This window comes from Scyliorhinus torazame, chromosome 5, assembly GCF_047496885.1.
Source record: "Scyliorhinus torazame isolate Kashiwa2021f chromosome 5, sScyTor2.1, whole genome shotgun sequence".
Taxonomy (NCBI): Eukaryota; Metazoa; Chordata; class Chondrichthyes; order Carcharhiniformes; family Scyliorhinidae; genus Scyliorhinus; species Scyliorhinus torazame.
Window position 1 is genome coordinate 263,857,638 of NC_092711.1, and position 16,727 is coordinate 263,874,364.

General features: G+C 48.0%; 1 protein-coding gene across 7 annotated transcripts in view; it reads right to left on the reverse strand.

Moving 5' to 3' along the window:
* The window catches only part of dlg3 (discs, large homolog 3 (Drosophila)), a 1,021,949-nt gene that overhangs the window by 698,592 nt on the left and 306,630 nt on the right, over nt 1-16,727 (reverse strand). For all 7 annotated transcript variants that reach the window (XM_072505485.1, XM_072505481.1, XM_072505482.1 and 4 more), the window contains one exon: nt 12,359-12,517. In XM_072505485.1, coding sequence (XP_072361586.1) covers nt 12,359-12,517 — 159 coding nt within the window. The remainder of the gene's footprint in view (nt 1-12,358; nt 12,518-16,727) is intronic.

A 16,727-nucleotide genomic window follows, 5' to 3' on the forward strand; every position in this document is an offset into this window, starting at 1 on the left:
CAGTGAGGAGAGTGGGTCTGTACAGCAGATTTCAATGGGATGAGTGGATCTGTACAGCAGATATCAGAGTGGAGAGTAGGTCTGTACAGCAGATATCAGAGAGGAAAGTGGGTCTGTACAGCAGATTTCAGAGAGGAGAGTCGGTCTGTACAGCAGATATCAGAGCGGAGAGTGGGTCTGTACAGCAGATATCAGAGAGGAGAGTGGGTCTGTACAGCAGATATCAGTGAGGAGAGTGGGTCTGTACAGCAGATATCAGTGAGGAGAGTGGGTCTGTACAGCAGATATCAGAGAGGAGAGTGGGTCTGTCCAGCAGATATCAGAGAGGGGAGTGGCTCTGTACAGCAGATATCAGTGAGGAGAGTGGGTCTGTACAGCAGATATCAGAGAGGAGAGTGGGTCTGTACAGCAGATTTCAGTGAGGAGAGTGGGTCTGTACAGCAGACATCAGTGAGGAGAGTGGGTCTGTGCATCAGATTTCAGAGAGGAGAGTGGGTCAGTACAGCAGGTATCAGAGAGGAGAGTGGGTCTGTACAGCAGGTATCAGAGAGGAGAGTGGGTCTGTACAGCAGATATCAGTGAGGAGAGTGGGTCTGTACAGCAGATATCAGTGAGGAGAGTGGGTCTGTTCATCAGATTTCAGAGAGGAGAGTGGGTCAGTACAGCAGGTATCAGAGAGGAGAGTGGGTCTGTACTGCAGATATCAGAGAGGAGAGTGGGTCTGTACAGCAGGTATCAGAGAGGAGAGTGGGTCTGTACAGCAGATATCAGGGAGGAGAGTGGGTCTGTACAGCAGGTATCAGAGAGGAGAGTGGGTCTGTACAGCAGATATCTGAGCGGAGAGTTGGTCTGGACAGCTGATATCAGAGAGGAGAGTGGGTCTGTACAGCAGATATCAGAGAGGAGAGTGAGTCTGTACAGCAGATATCAGAGAGGAGAGTGAGTCTTTCCAGCAGATATCAGAGAGGAGAGTGAGTCTGTACAGCAGATATCAGTGAGGAGAGTGTGTCTTTACAGCAGATATCAGAGAGGAGAGTGGGTCTGTACAGCAGATATCAGTGAGGAGAGTGGGTCTGTACAGCTGATATCAGAGAGGAGAGTGGGTCCGTACAGCAGATTTCAGTGAGGAGAATGGGTCTGTACAGCAGATATCAGAGAGGAGAGTGGGTCTGTACAGCAGATATCAGTGAGGAGAGTGGGTCTGTACAGCAGATATCAGAGAGGAGAGTGGATGTGTACAACAGATATCAGAGAGGAGAGTGGGTCTGTATTGCAGATTTCAGAGAGGAGAGTGGGTCTGTGCAGCAGATATCAGAGAGGAGAGTGGGTCTCTACAGCAGATATCAGTGAGGAGCGTGAGTCTGTACAGCAGATATCAGAGAGGAGAGTGGGTCTGTACAGCAGATATCAGAGAGGACAGTGGGTCTGTACAGCAGATTTCAGTGAGGAGAGTGGGTCTGTACAGCAGATATCAGAGAGGAGAGTGGGTCTGTACAGCAGATATCAGAGAGGAGAGTGGGTCTGTACAGCAGATATCAGAGAGGACAGTGGGTCTGTACAGCAGATTTCAGTGAGGAGAGTGGGTCTGTACAGCAGATTTCAATGGGATGAGTGGATCTGTACAGCAGATATCAGAGTGGAGAGTAGGTCTGTACAGCAGATATCAGAGAGGAAAGTGGGTCTGTACAGCAGATTTCAGAGAGGAGAGTCGGTCTGTACAGCAGATATCAGAGCGGAGAGTGGGTCTGTACAGCAGATATCAGAGAGGAGAGTGGGTCTGTACAGCAGATATCAGTGAGGAGAGTGGGTCTGTACAGCAGATATCAGTGAGGAGAGTGGGTCTGTACAGCAGATATCAGAGAGGAGAGTGGGTCTGTCCAGCAGATATCAGAGAGGGGAGTGGCTCTGTACAGCAGATATCAGTGAGGAGAGTGGGTCTGTACAGCAGATATCAGAGAGGAGAGTGGGTCTGTACAGCAGATTTCAGTGAGGAGAGTGGGTCTGTACAGCAGACATCAGTGAGGAGAGTGGGTCTGTGCATCAGATTTCAGAGAGGAGAGTGGGTCAGTACAGCAGGTATCAGAGAGGACAGTGGGTCTGTACAGCAGGTATCAGAGAGGAGAGTGGGTCTGTACAGCAGATATCAGTGAGGAGAGTGGGTCTGTACAGCAGATATCAGTGAGGAGAGTGGGTCTGTTCATCAGATTTCAGAGAGGAGAGTGGGTCAGTACAGCAGGTATCAGAGAGGAGAGTGGGTCTGTACTGCAGATATCAGAGAGGAGAGTGGGTCTGTACAGCAGGTATCAGAGAGGAGAGTGGGTCTGTACAGCAGATATCAGGGAGGAGAGTGGGTCTGTACAGCAGGTATCAGAGAGGAGAGTGGGTCTGTACAGCAGATATCTGAGCGGAGAGTTGGTCTGGACAGCTGATATCAGAGAGGAGAGTGGGTCTGTACAGCAGATATCAGAGAGGAGAGTGAGTCTGTACAGCAGATATCAGAGAGGAGAGTGAGTCTTTCCAGCAGATATCAGAGAGGAGAGTGAGTCTGTACAGCAGATATCAGTGAGGAGAGTGTGTCTTTACAGCAGATATCAGAGAGGAGAGTGGGTCTGTACAGCAGATATCAGTGAGGAGAGTGGGTCTGTACAGCTGATATCAGAGAGGAGAGTGGGTCCGTACAGCAGATTTCAGTGAGGAGAATGGGTCTGTACAGCAGGTATCAGAGAGGAGAGTGGGTCTGTACAGCAGATATCAGTGAGGAGAGTGGGTCTGTACAGCAGATATCAGAGAGGAGAGTGGATGTGTACAACAGATATCAGAGAGGAGAGTGGGTCTGTATTGCAGATTTCAGTGAGGAGAGTGGCAGTGTACAGCAGGTTTCAGTGAGGAGAGTGGGTCTGTACAGCAGATATCAGAGAGGAGTGTGGGTCTGTACAGCAGATATCTGAGCGGAGAGTGGGTCTGTAGAAGATTTCAGTGAGGAGAGTGGGTCAGTACAGCAGATATCTGAGCGGAGAGTGGGTCTGTAGAAGATTTCAGTGAGGAGAGTGGGTCTGTACAGCAGATATCAGAGAGGAGAGTGAGTCTGTACAGCAGATATCAGAGAGGAGAGTGGGCCTGGTACAGCAGGTATCAGAGAGGAGAGTGGGTCTGTACAGCAGATATCTGTGCGGAGAGTGGGTCTGTAGAAGATTTCAGTGAGGAGAGTGGGTCTGTACAGCAGATATCATAGAGGAGAGTGGGTCTGTACAGCAGATTTCAGAGAGGAGAGTGGGTCTGTACAGCAGATATCTGAGCGGAGAGTGGGTCTGTAGAAGATTTCAGTGAGGAGAGTGGGTCTGTACAGCAGATATCAGAGAGGAGAGTGGGTCTCTACAGCAGATTTCAGAGAGGAGAGTGGGTCTCTACAGCAGATTTCAGTGAGGAGAGTGGGTCTCTACAGCAGATTTCAGAGAGGAGAGTGGGTCTGTACAGCAGATATCAGAGAGGAGAGTGGGTCTGTACAGCAGATTTCAGTGAGGAGAGTGGGTCTCTACAGCAGATTTCAGAGAGGAGAGTGGGTCTGTAGAAGATTTCAGTGAGGAGAGTGGGTCTGTACAGCAGATATCAGAGAGGAAAGTGGGTCTGTACAGCAGATTTCAGAGAGGAGAGAGGGTCTGTACAGCAGATATCAGTAAGGAGAGTGGGTCTGTACAGCAGGTATCAGAGAGGAGAGTGGGTCTGTACAGCAGATATCAGAGAGGAGAGTGGGTCTGTACAGCAGATATCAGAGAGGAGAGTGGGTCTGTACAGCAGATATCAGAGAGGAGAGTGGGTCTGTACAGCAGATATCAGAGAGGAGAGTGGGTCTGTACAGCAGGTATCAGAGAGGAGAGTGGGTCTGTACAGCAGATTTCAAAGAGGAGAGTGGGTCTGTACAGCAGATATCAGAGAGGAGAGTTGGTCTGTACAGAAGATATCAGTGAGGAGAGTGGGTCTGTAGAAGATTTCAGTGAGGAGAGTGGGTCAGTACAACAGGTATCAGAGAGGAGAGTGGGTCAGTACAACAGATATCAGAGAGGAGAGTGGGTCTGTACAGCAGATTTCAGTGAGGAGAGTGGGTCTGTACAGCAGGTATCAGAGAGGAGAGTAGGTCTGTACAGAAGATATCAGTGAGGAGAGTGGGTCTGTAGAAGATTTCAGTGAGGAGAGTGGGTCAGTACAACAGGTATCAGAGAGGAGAGTGAGTCAGTACAACAGATATCAGAGAGGAGAGTGGGTCTGTACAGCAGGTATCAGAGAGGAGAGTGGGTTTCTACAGCAGATATCAGAGAGGAGAGTGGGTTTCTACAGCAGATTTCAGAGAGGAGAGTGGGTCTGTACAGCAGATATCGGAGAGGAGAGTGGGTCTGTGCAGCGGATTTCAGAGAGGAGAGTGGGTCTGTACAGCAGATATCGGAGAGGAGAGTGGGTCTGTACAGCGGATTTCAGAGAGGAGAGTGAGTCTGTACAGCAGATTTCAGAGAGGAGAGAGGGTCTGTACAGCAGATATCAGAGAGAGTGGGTCTGTACAGCAAATATTAGAGAGAGTGGGTCTGTACAGCAGATTTCAGAGGGGAGAGTGAGTCTGTACAGCAGATTTCAGAAGGGAAAGTGAGTCTGTACAGCAGATTTCAGAGAGGGGAGAGGGTCTGTACAGCAGATTTCAGAGGGGAAAGTGAGTCTGTACAGCAGATTTCAGAGAGGAGAGTGGGTCTGCACAGCAGATTTCAGAGAAGAGGCTGATTTGTAAGTGCAAGACTTCAGCGAGATGAATTGGCTGTAAATAGCAGGATTTTAGTGAGGGGAGCGGAGCTTTAAATAGAGCATGTTGACTGGAGTTTAAGCACGTGAGCTGTGGAATCTCATTGAAGTTCGCCCTGTAACTGAAAATCATGGGAGCCACTGACGAAGGTTGCACTCCCTGGGATTTAGAAATTCATGGGGTGAATTGGTCTTCGTTTTCAAGCCTTTAACAGGAACAGATTGGGGAGAAAGAAAGTATTTCCATTGATTGAGAAGTCTAGGACAAAAGGATATTGTCTGAATACTACAGCCTGGCTTCTCGGGAGTGAAATTCGGAAAAGCCTCCACACACAAGTTGTTAAAAGTTTGAGACGATCTTCTGCAAACAGCAATTGGTACATGATCAAATGTAAAGTTCAAATCTCAGATTGAGGATTGGATTGGATTGGATTTGTTTATTATCACGCGTACCGAGGTACAGAGTTACTGGCTGTTCATGCCGGCGGGAAATTCCTGTACCACGCCGGCGCACAGGTTTCCCAGTGGCGAGGGGTGCTGTCAACGGGAAATCCCGCTGGTGGGCCACCTCCCCTCGCCGGAAAACACACAACAGGGTGGTCTGTAAACCCCACGCTGAAAGTTTTTGTTAACCCATGTGTAGACTAAATGGCCATGTGACGTGATGATGCGGCTACATAAGAGGTCATATCGTGGAAGCTCGGGATTATCACAGGGAGCGCAGGCAGACCACAAGTGTCGAAGTCGTTGCTAAGCTAGTGAATAAATTCCTCTTTGTTGAAACCCCTTGCTGCCAGTTATTCTGGAACCCACAACATCTACACCAGGGTATTGAGCAATATGGAGAAAAGGCAAGCATATGGAGATAGAATACAGATCAGCCTTGATCTCAATGAATGGTGGAACAGGTTTGAGGGGCTAAATATTCCTATGTTCCTAATGTAGTGTAGTTAAGATGTGAGTACATATGTAAGGTCATCATCATCATTGACTGTTCCTCAATTTGAGGATGATGTTTACCGAGGACCACAAGTATCTGCCATGGATCTTCATAAGACCATAAGACATAGGAGCAGAATTAGGCCACTCGGCCCATCTAGTCTGCTCCGCCATGTAACTGATTCGCGATCTGCATATCTTTGGGCAGATGGAGCAGGACGGCCCCTGTGGTAGTGGGATCCTGTTTTCAGAATTTGCTTCCACTTCTTTCCTTCTCTGCTGTTTCTCATCATTAAGGGACTCAAAGCATGACGCAACTTGATGTAGATATGAACAGCAAAGAGTAAACAGTAAACATGTGAATATGGTGAAAAGGTGTCTTGTTCGAAAAGGAAAAATAATTGGATTATAAATGTCAGGAAATCTTGTAAGGGAAAATCAATTTCTTTCAAAACTATATTTTTTAAAATATGGAAAGACATTGGGCGGGATTCGCTGTTGCCCGACGCCGATATTGCAACGAGCGATCAGGTGGAGAATCCCTTTCAACGCCCAAAACGTGGGTGGCGCCGGTTTGACACCGGTTTTCTATCCTCCGCCCCTCCGAAATGGCGTCATGGCGTCGCGAGCGGCATGGTGTTGGAACGGCGCTAGCGGCGTCACCTGAAGGCTCTCCCCCAATTCGCCGCCCCGATGGGCCAAGTTCTTGACCACGCGGTTGACGTGAGGTCTCAGCCGCCGGGAACCCGGCGTGGCGGCTGCAGACTGTGTCCAGCGCCGCCACAGTCGGCCGGGAGCCGTGCTGCCGGCCGGGGTGACTTCCGCGAGGACTGAGGGGGCTGGTGTGGAGTGGCCAGGGGGGCAGTATTTGGCAGGTCGGGTCCGCGCACGGCCGTCGCCATGTTTTACAGCGCGACCGCTGCAGGAGTACATGCGCAGCCACGAACCCGGCCATTCTCCAGCCATTTTTGTCGTGGAAGCCGGTCGCACGATTGGTGTGCGTCGGCGTCAATTTTGGCATCATAAAACTCCACAGTTCCCATGCTGGCATTGGCACTTATCCTCCAAATCGGTGAATCCAGCCCATTATATTTTCTGGACATTGATACTAACCTGGAGTTTCTTGTAAAGGAGGTCATAAGTTCACCTTGGACTGGGAGCAAGCCTGCTTTCTTCCAATAAATTATCTGACTTGCATTATACTTGAGGAAGATCTGTTTGTTTGGTTTGAACTGCAATCATTTTAATTGATGGGGGGAAAAAATTGGAAGGCAAAGGCCCCTGTCTTAATGAAAATCGCATGCGAGAGCCAAGCTTTAAGTTTGATCCTGGTTATCAAGTCAGTCTAGTTGGGGAATAAGCTGGGAAAAGGAGCATACCCTAACTAGCTCTCTTTGTCTTGTCTGAAATTGTGTGTCTTTCTCATCTTGCTGCCAGGGAATCCTCACCTGAATGGAACTTGTCTGCATTTGGACCTGCAAAGCTGAGGCAAGTCCTATATTCTCCTTTACGCTTAAGTCCATTGGTGCGAACTTCCAGATGTCCGCAGGGACTATCTTCCCATCCCCATACAAGGGAACTACAGATCGACAGTGTCGAGACTCTGTGAACTTTATTATTTATTTTATAAATGCCTTTCATCTAAAGTCCACCTCTGCAACGAGACTCTATCTGTTTTTAGACTGAATCCTTTTACACAGTATGCAGTTAATGTGTGGGAGGCAATGGAGGTGGATCGTGTTGAAAAATTCAAGAAGGAACTAAGACAGTTTTTAGGTGAAAGGAAGATTGAGGATTGCAAGATGTCATGCTGCTGGCAGGGCCTTCTACAGTTAGTGCATCGAGGAAAATCACGCCACCCAGCCTGCAATTTTTCATCTATAATTTGTCAAAAATCCTGGACAGTTGCCTGTGACTTTTCATATTCGCTGTCTGCATGTGAGATCCTAACATTAATGTATGGAACCTTTTGCACTATGGGGCTTGTCACATTGATCACAGTCGTCTTTCTGCTCCTGTATATTTCCGCGCTGCCTAGTACAATGCAACTTGATGCCGCCTTAAGAAGACTGCAACATTTTCCAGAGACCGCTGCTTTTATTACTTAACTTATTTTAAATCCTGATTTTTGTGTTGAATTCACAGATCCTGCCAGCAGGTGGTTCTAAAGGGCAATAGCACAAGCAACGTTACTGGTGACTTGCTAGCTGTGAATGGAAATTCTCCAGCTTTCCACAGAGACCACCTGCAAAGACAATCAATTTGCACCAGCCAGTCACACACGCACAGTACATACGCAACACACTGGGATCTCTACAGTTTTAAAGGGAGACTGTTAATGTTCTTTTCTTACGTAAGGTAAGCTCATGGTGTAGGGAGTAACATGTTGGCATGGATAGAACATAAGAACAAGGAGCAGGAATAGGCCATCTGGCCCCTCGAGCCTGCTCTGCCATTCAATAAGATCATGGCTGATCTTGTTGTGGACTCAGCTCTACTACCCGCCTGCTCACCAGAACCCTTAATTCCTTTACTGTTCAAAAATCTATCTTTGCCTTAAAAACATTCAATGAGGTAGCATCAACTGCTTCACTGGGCAGGGAATTCCACACATTCATGACCCTTTGGGTGAAGAAGTTCCTCCTCAACTCAGCCCTAAATCTGCTCCCCCTTATTTTGAGGCTATGCCCCTTAGTTCTAGTTTCATCCACCAGTGGAAATAACCTCCCTGCTTCTATCTTATCGATTCCCTTCATAGAAGTTTGGCTAGCTAACAGGAAATAGAGAGTAGGCATAAATGTATCATTTTCTGGTTAGGAGGATGTGACGAGTGGTGTGCCTCAGGGATCAGGATCTCAACTCATTAAAATTTATATAAGTGATTTGGATGGAGGTACTAATGGTGTGGTTACCAACTTTGCTGATGACACAAAGATAGGTAGAAAAGTAAGTTATGAAGAGGACATAGGAGGCTATAAAAAGATATAGATGGGTTAGGTGAGTCGGCAAGGATCTGCCAATTGAGTATAATGTGTGAAAATGTGTAACTGTCCATTTTGGCAGGACATAAAAAAGCATATTAGCTAAATGGTGAGAGTTTGCAGTGTTCTGAAATGCAGAAGGATCTGTGTGTCCGAGTGCATGAATAGAAAAGGTTAGTATGCAGGTGCAGCAAGTACTTAACAAAGCTAAAAGAATGTTATCATTTATTGTGGGAAGAATTGAATACAAGAGAGGACGGTTGTGCTTCAGTTATACAAGGCATTGGTGAGACCACACCAGGAGTATGTGTACAGCATTGGTCTCCTTATTTAGGGAAAGATATAAATACATTAGATGCAATCTAGAGAAGGTTTACTAGATTAATTCCTGGAATGGATGGGTTGTCTTATGAGGAAAGGTTGGACAGTCTAGGCTTTTATCTACTGGTGTGGAGATGCTGGCGTTGGACTGGGGTGAGCACAATACGAAGTCTTACAACACCAGGTTAAAGTCCAACAGGTTTGTTTCGATGTCACTAGCTTTCGGAGCGCTGCTCCTTCCTCAGGTGAATGAAGAGGTCTGTTCCAGAAACATATATACAGACAAATTCAAAGATGCCAAACAATGCTTGGAATGCGACCATTAGCAGGTGATTAAATCTTTACAGATCCAGAGGTGGGGTAACCCCAGGTTAAAGAGGTGTGAATTGTGTCAAGCCAGGACAGTTGGTAGGATTTCGCAGGCCAGATGGTGGGGGATGAATGTAATGTGACATGAATCCCAGGTCCCGGTTGAGGCCGCACTCATGTGTACGGAACTTGGCCATAAGTTTCTGCTCGGCGATTCTGCGTTGTCGCGCATCTTGAAGGCCGCCTTGGAGAACGCTTACCCGGAGATCAGAGGCTGAATGCCCTTGACTGCTGAAGTGTTCCCCGACTGGAAGGGAACATTCCTGCCTGGTGATTGTCGCGCGATGTCCGTTCATTCGTTGTCGCAGCGTCTGCATGGTCTCGCCAATGTACCACGCTTCGGGACATCCTTTCCTGCAGCGTATGAGGTAGACAACATTGGCCGAGTCGCACGAGTATGTACTGCGTACCTGGTGGGTGGTGTTCTCACGTGTAATAGTGGTATCCATGTCGATGATCTGGCACGTCTTGCAGAGATTGCCATGGCAGGGTTGTGTGGTGTCGTGGTCACTGTTCTGAAGACTGGGTAGTTTGCTGCAAACAATGGTTTGTTAGAGGTTGCACGGTTGTTTGAAGGCAAGTAGTGGGGGTGTGGGGATGACCTTGGCAAGATGTTCATCGTCATCAATGACGTGTTGAAGGCTGTGAAGAAGATGACGTAGTTTCTCCGCTCCGGGGAAGTACTGGACGAAGGGTATTCTGTCGGTTGTGTCCCATGTTTGTCTCTTGAGGAGGTCGGTGCGGTGCACCTGAGGAAGGAGCAGCGCTCCGAAAGCTAGTGACATCGAAACAAACCTGTTGGACTTTAACCTGGTGTTGTAAGACTTTGTACTTTATCTACTGGAGTTTAGAAGAGTAAGAGGTGACTTGATTGAAACATATGAGATGCAAAAGTGCCTTAACAGGGTCGATATGGAGAGGATGTTTCCACTTGTGGGAAAACCTAGAACAAGTGGCCACTGTTTCAAAATAAAAGGTTGCCCATTTAAACTACAAATTAGGGAAAAAGAATTCTCGTAGAGGGTTGTGAGACTTCGGAATTCTCACCTCAAATGGAGGTTGAGGCAGAGCCTTTCAACATCTTTAAGGCAGAAATAGAGAGATTTGGATTTGCATTTATGGTCATGTGTACCGAGTGAAAAGTACTGTCCTGCGTTCAGTCCAGACAGATCTTTCCAAAAATGAAAAAACTGCGGGCTGGATTCTCTATTTGGGAGACTATGTGCTGACGTCGACATGGGAACAGTGGCATTTTATGCCCGAAAAAATGGCGCAAAAGCTGCACCAATCCCCCGTCTGGTGGGGGGCTAGCAGGCACGCAGCGTAGAGCCCCCGGCGGATATGGCTGGAGAATTGCCGGGTCCATGGCCACACATATGCACGCCGGCGGTCTGCAGCGACCGCACCGTGCAACAATGCGCTGGCCACGCACGGACCCGGCCTTTCAAATAGAGCTCTCCTTCGGCCAGGCTTGCCACCCCCAGACCAACCCCCACCTGTGCCCCCAGCCCCCGCCAAAGACCCCCCTGCCCGCGGATCGGCTGCCCCCCCCCCCCCCCCCCCCCCCCGACTGTGGCAGCGCTGGACTCAGTCCGCAGCCGCCACTGCAGTTTCCCAAAAGAAAATAGCACACGCGGCCTACGCCGTCAGGAGCTCGACCCATCGGGGGCAAAGCATCGGGGGGGGGGGGGGGGGGCCTCAGGTAACGTCTTGAGGCCATCCTGACGGTGTGTGGTGTACGTTTGGAGTGGGCGGTGCATCGCAAAAGCGGCGCCAATGGGGTTTCTCCGGCTGATTGCCGAACGCGATTTTGGCGTCAGAGACCGGAGAATCCTGCCCATAGGATATACGATAGATAAGATAGATTCTTGATAAGCAATGGGGTGAAAGGTTATCGGAGATAGGCAGGAATGTGAAATTGTGGTTAAAATTGGATCAGCCTTGATGTTATTGAATGCAGAGTAAGCTTGAGGGGCTGAGTGGCCGACTGGTCCTAATTCATTTTTTCTTATGTAAGTGCCTCACAGGTGGAATTTCTCCGTAATTGTCTGAAACATGTTCAGTTCCCATATAGTTGTTAAAAAATCACATTAATGATCAAAATCAATGCAAAATTCTATTGTAACTTCAGTTTTTCTGCTTTCTCAATAAACCCCAATTGGAACATCAATATTCTTCACTCCAATACCTCTGTTGCAGTTAAAATAAAGGGTACTGAATGAGGTTTAGGACTGGTCAGTGACAAGCAGTAATCTTTACAATAAACCACATTTGCTTTCAGGCTTTCAATGTCAATGCATTATAATAACACTGCTTTTCTATTCAGATTTGTGCTTCTGAAATATCAAATTAATTGCAATCAGCCAAGCAACTATAATAACTATTTCTGAATAGTATGATCGTTCAAGATTCCACAGCAAGGATTTGGATTAAGAAACATGTAACGTAAACCTGAAATAACCCAGGAAAGTAGCACAGGTTAAATTTAAATTTAAAAAATAATTGAAGTAGTCAGAACTCAAGGATGGAAATAATCCAGATTGAGACTTGTATCAAAAACACTTCTTATGAAGACTTAATTCCTCATGTATGAGCGGCATTGAACTTGGTTCCAATGGTAAAAGAACAGCCTCTTACTGTAGTATGCGTGTTTTGGGGTTAGTAAGGGTTAATGTGACACTGGGGAAACAGTACTGTCCACATTATGAAGTACAGAGTCACATGGTGGTGGACTTGTGTGTAGAGAGGCTCTGAGAGAAGTGGACATGAAGATAGCAACTAGTTCAGGGCCGAACCTTGGAGATATGTATATAGTTGTGTGTTCACAATGAACAGTTTCAATCAGACAAGCCTCCAGATCTCTTAGTGAGCCACCTACCAACCGTACAACACTTACCACAGTATTAATGCACTATGTCTTTCTCATTTTTGACAATACCACATATAAAGGAAAAGATGACACTGACCTCTGGGCAAGATGTATGGATGGGTGATACATAGCTGCAGGCGTTCTCAACTTCAAATGTAGTTTTCTCCTTTATCTGTATGAGCTCAGGCATATCCTCGATGGCACTCTGGTTAGGGAGATAACTACTGATGATGCCTTTGTCACAGTGGTCATATCTCTACATAAAATATAAACACAGGTATTTGATAACTATTTCTGCTAATTCGATACATGAAAGAATAATGAGTATTGGCTTCCCTAACCTGAACAATTTTAGATGGAGGACCAAAGCTCATTACAACCATTTGTGAACTGAAAAAAAGTTTGGTTTGGATTGAACAATGAGTACTATTACTGACATAAGTTTCTTTAGTCCTGGTACTGAAGGTAGGTAATTCTTATTGAAATTAGCCTAGATTGTCCAATTGAAGATTAGCCCCACAGAAAGTGAGATTTTCTATGACTGCTTTCACCAGTATCTTAAGAGACTTAAGATAAATCTCTTGGTAAAATTTTGGACATACACCAAAGGATGAGAAATACTTTTGATTAGGAGATTGCCTTATTGGGAGTTGCAAAGTAGTGATATAAAACTGCAGCAAGGTCCAAACACCAATACCATTATCTTAAAAGTAAAATAAAATTTCATAGATTTCATAGAAGAAGGCCATTCGGCCCATCGAGTCTGCACCGGCCCTTGGTAAGGACACCCTACTTAAGCTCACATCTCCACCTTATCCCCGTAGCCCAGTAACCCCACCCACCCTTTTTGGAAACTAAGGGGCAATTTAGTTTGGCTAATCCACCTAACTCGCACATCTTTGGACTGTGGGAGGAAACCGGAGCACCCGGAGGAAACTCACGCAGACACGGGGAGAACGTGCAGACTCCGCACAGACGGCGACCCAAGCCGGAAATCGAACCCGGGTCCCTGGTGCTGTGAGGCAGCTGTGCTAACCACTGTTCCACCGTGCCGCCCAGAACAGAAAATGTTCTGCAGGAGGAAAATTGACCTTTTTACATGAAGTCCAACTGCTCAGTCCCAGGAAGAGCCTCCCTTGAGTTGTTCATGATCGTCAGTGCTAACCGCAAGCATGTTGGTGCAGTACAGAATTAAGTTTAATTAACTCATCAAATAAAAGGAGCCTGCAATATCTTCAACAGTTAATAGCAATTTAAGCAAGCCTGTCATTTGCAATTGCCTCTTCTTCACTTGGGCTGGATTTTCAATCCTGTGAACAGAGTTGGGAGAAGTCACAGAGACAAAACCCGGCCTTTGAAAATGTCTGCCCTGATATCATGGGCGGGATTCTATGATCCTGGGGTTAAGCGTTGACGCCGTTGTAAACGCCGGAGTGTTTTACGCCGGCGTCATCTGGTCACGAGGATCAGCAAACCTGCGGCGCACAGGGGGCCAGCATGGCACTGGACAGCCTCACGCTGCTCCAGCTGCCGATCCGGGTGTCAGAATGGGCGCCGCAGGTCCGCGCATGCACACTATGGCCGGTGCGAGTTCGCGCATACACGCTACGGCCGGCGTGAGCTCGCGCTTGTGTTGCCTTCTCCGCGCCAGTCCCGTCGCAACATGGCGGAGAGCTACAGGGGCCCATCATGGAGAAACATAGGCCCCCACCAGGCTAAGCCCGCTCTCCGTTCGGTAGGCCCCGATTGCGGGCCAGGCTACCGTGGAGGCCCCCACCCCGGTGTCGGATCCCCCTCCCCCTACCAGGCCATCCCCCGCAACATGAACGGCCGGGTAGGACCATACGGGAACGGCACCGGCGGGACTTGGTCCATCGTGCGGGGAGAATCACCGACCGGCGCCGCGTCGCGCCAATGGCGCCGATTCTCCGGTGACCGGGGAATCGGCGGAACGGCGTCGGAGCGGGGTCAGAGAATCCCGCCCATTTTCCCTCTGGGGGAGGTGGGTGGGCCGGGTCCGTGCTGGATTAGAAGTTGGGGTCAGTGACTTTGAAAAGACTTGAGGAGGCTCCAGGGTGCAGTGACTGGTTGGCCAGAGGGTCTGCCTTGGGGTCCCAGCACTATGCCCAAAATCTAAAAACATTAATAAAACATGAAACTTTCCCCATCAGCCCTTATCCCTCACCCCCCCAAATTTTCATGCCCCATCCTTGCCAACCCATGCCACCTCATGCCCCCATGCCAATCTATGCCCCTCCACCCACCTCCATGGCTTATCATACCATCCATGCCAACATATGTCAATCCACCCAGCCCCATGGCCCTTTACTGGCAGCGGAAGTGTCAGCCATGGTCTCTGGCACTCAGAGGACTGCTGGAGACCATGCCCTTGTTCAGCCCCAATCAGATGACGAGACCCTGGACTCAGCCCGAAGAGACCTGATGGAGATGCAGATAGATAGGCGAACATCATGCAGATATGCCAGAGACCATGCACAGGCTGGACTGAAAGCTAGATTCTGTCTACGTTCTGTCTGCTGTTGTTGTTCTGGCATGCAAGCGCTTGGCTGTCTCCATGGAAATGGTGATGGCCATCAGCAGAAGACGCAGTGGCTGCCAGATATGCACTTGGATCTTGAGTACTCTAGTGATAATGTGCTCGAGTACTATAGTGATAATTATCACTACAGTGATTATTGAATAATCCCACATGTGCATGATTAAACACTGGCCAGCATTTGTGCGTATGCGGCGTCGGCACGCATCGTGCTAGCCATTATTTGCGGCTCACCATGGTCTGAGCTCTGAAACTGTGTTCTGTGTTCAGCAAGGTCATTGCACATTCTGCGGCTGTTGCCCTGGTGTGAGATATGGGTGGATGCAAGGAGTACTTAGGAGGAGTGAAACATGTTGGGAGGGATTCTCCGTCCCACAAGCTCCATTTTCTGGTACGGCGTGCCCCCGCCGGCAGCAGGACTCTCCGTTCCTGCAGCCGACCAATGGGGTTTCCCATTGTGGGCAACCCCATGCCATCAGGGAATACGCGGGCATGGGTGTGCTGCCGGTGGGGAGGAGGATCCCGCCGAGGGAGAATCCCGCAGATTATGTGGGTGGCATGAAACACAGTAGGTACAGTTTCAGTGTTGAAAGACATACTACAATGTCTTGATAACAATAGCAAATCAAATCCATACATGTTTTGAGAAAGCTGTGGAGGGGCACATCCAATCATTAATGGTCTTCCTTAGTGATTTGACATTTTGAGCTCACATGCAGGTGAAGGCTTCAAGTAAGGAGACAATGGGTAAGTTAGCCTTGATTGCCAGAGGGATTAAGTGTCAGATTTAAGGAATGTCTGTGCAAAGTTGACTGAATCCTTTGTCATACCTCATGAAGCTATCCATGTGAAGCATCAGCAGCTCTAAAAGGGCTCTGCAGCAAAGTGGTTTACCTTGACTGGGGTGTCCAGAAAAGCTTTGCACCAATATTGAGGCCATTGAGGACTGTGGTTTGTAGGACACTCTGCAATTAGAGGATCATGAGTGGTTGATTCTCCACACCCCATAGCGTAGTTGAGGCATTGTCATTGAGTGGGCTTTAAAGTTACTTTGAACTTTTCAGGATGATGAAGATATCAAGTGCTGTGGGTTTACTATGGGTGAGTGGTGATCGAGGGAAGCAACATGATCGTCCCTCATCAATCTGCATGAGGAGCGATCTTGAGGGGTCAAATGGTGTTTTCATGCTGCTCCTCCCTGTGGATCCATCTATCTGGTGCTGCCTTAAAGAGCTCTCTGCCAGGTCTGCTAGCCACTAGGAGCAGGTGTGAGGGTGTCATGAGTGCATCCCTGCTGAGGTTAGATTTGATATTGCTTCCAAGTTACCATGCACACAAACTTTGTGAGAGCATGGGAAGAATCACAATTTTACTTACAGATGCCCAAGGTCATGGGAAAATGAAGTACTTTGCAGGTTGCGTGAATACTGTGTGCATTTCGAGCCAGGGTTCTGTACATCAGCACAGTTTGGTGAATGCAAAGAATCAAACCACCATAGGGCATGTTAAATAGTGCAATTTAATTATTTTGAATCAAGGTACATTAGAGAAAAGTGCAATGTCTGAAACCAAAAAGGAGCTGGCGCTTTCCAGGCAGCAGAGGATAGAAAACCAAATAGTAAAGGAAATGTTTTGATAGTTTCTTATGCCTGGAATCTATTAGCTATCAGATTGTCACAGGCCTGTCTGCAAAATCATACCCTTGCAATGGTCACTGCATGTGGCTCTGCAATATCCTGGTCCTCCCCAACACTGTCCTCATCATCAGTAAGAAGTCTTACAACACCAGGTTAAAGTCCAACAGGTTTGTTTCGAATCACTAGCTTTCGGAGCACTGCTCCTTCCTCAGGTGAGGAGACAATTCAATCCTCCATGTTTCCCTCAGGCAAGCCATTCTCCTTTTGTAGAT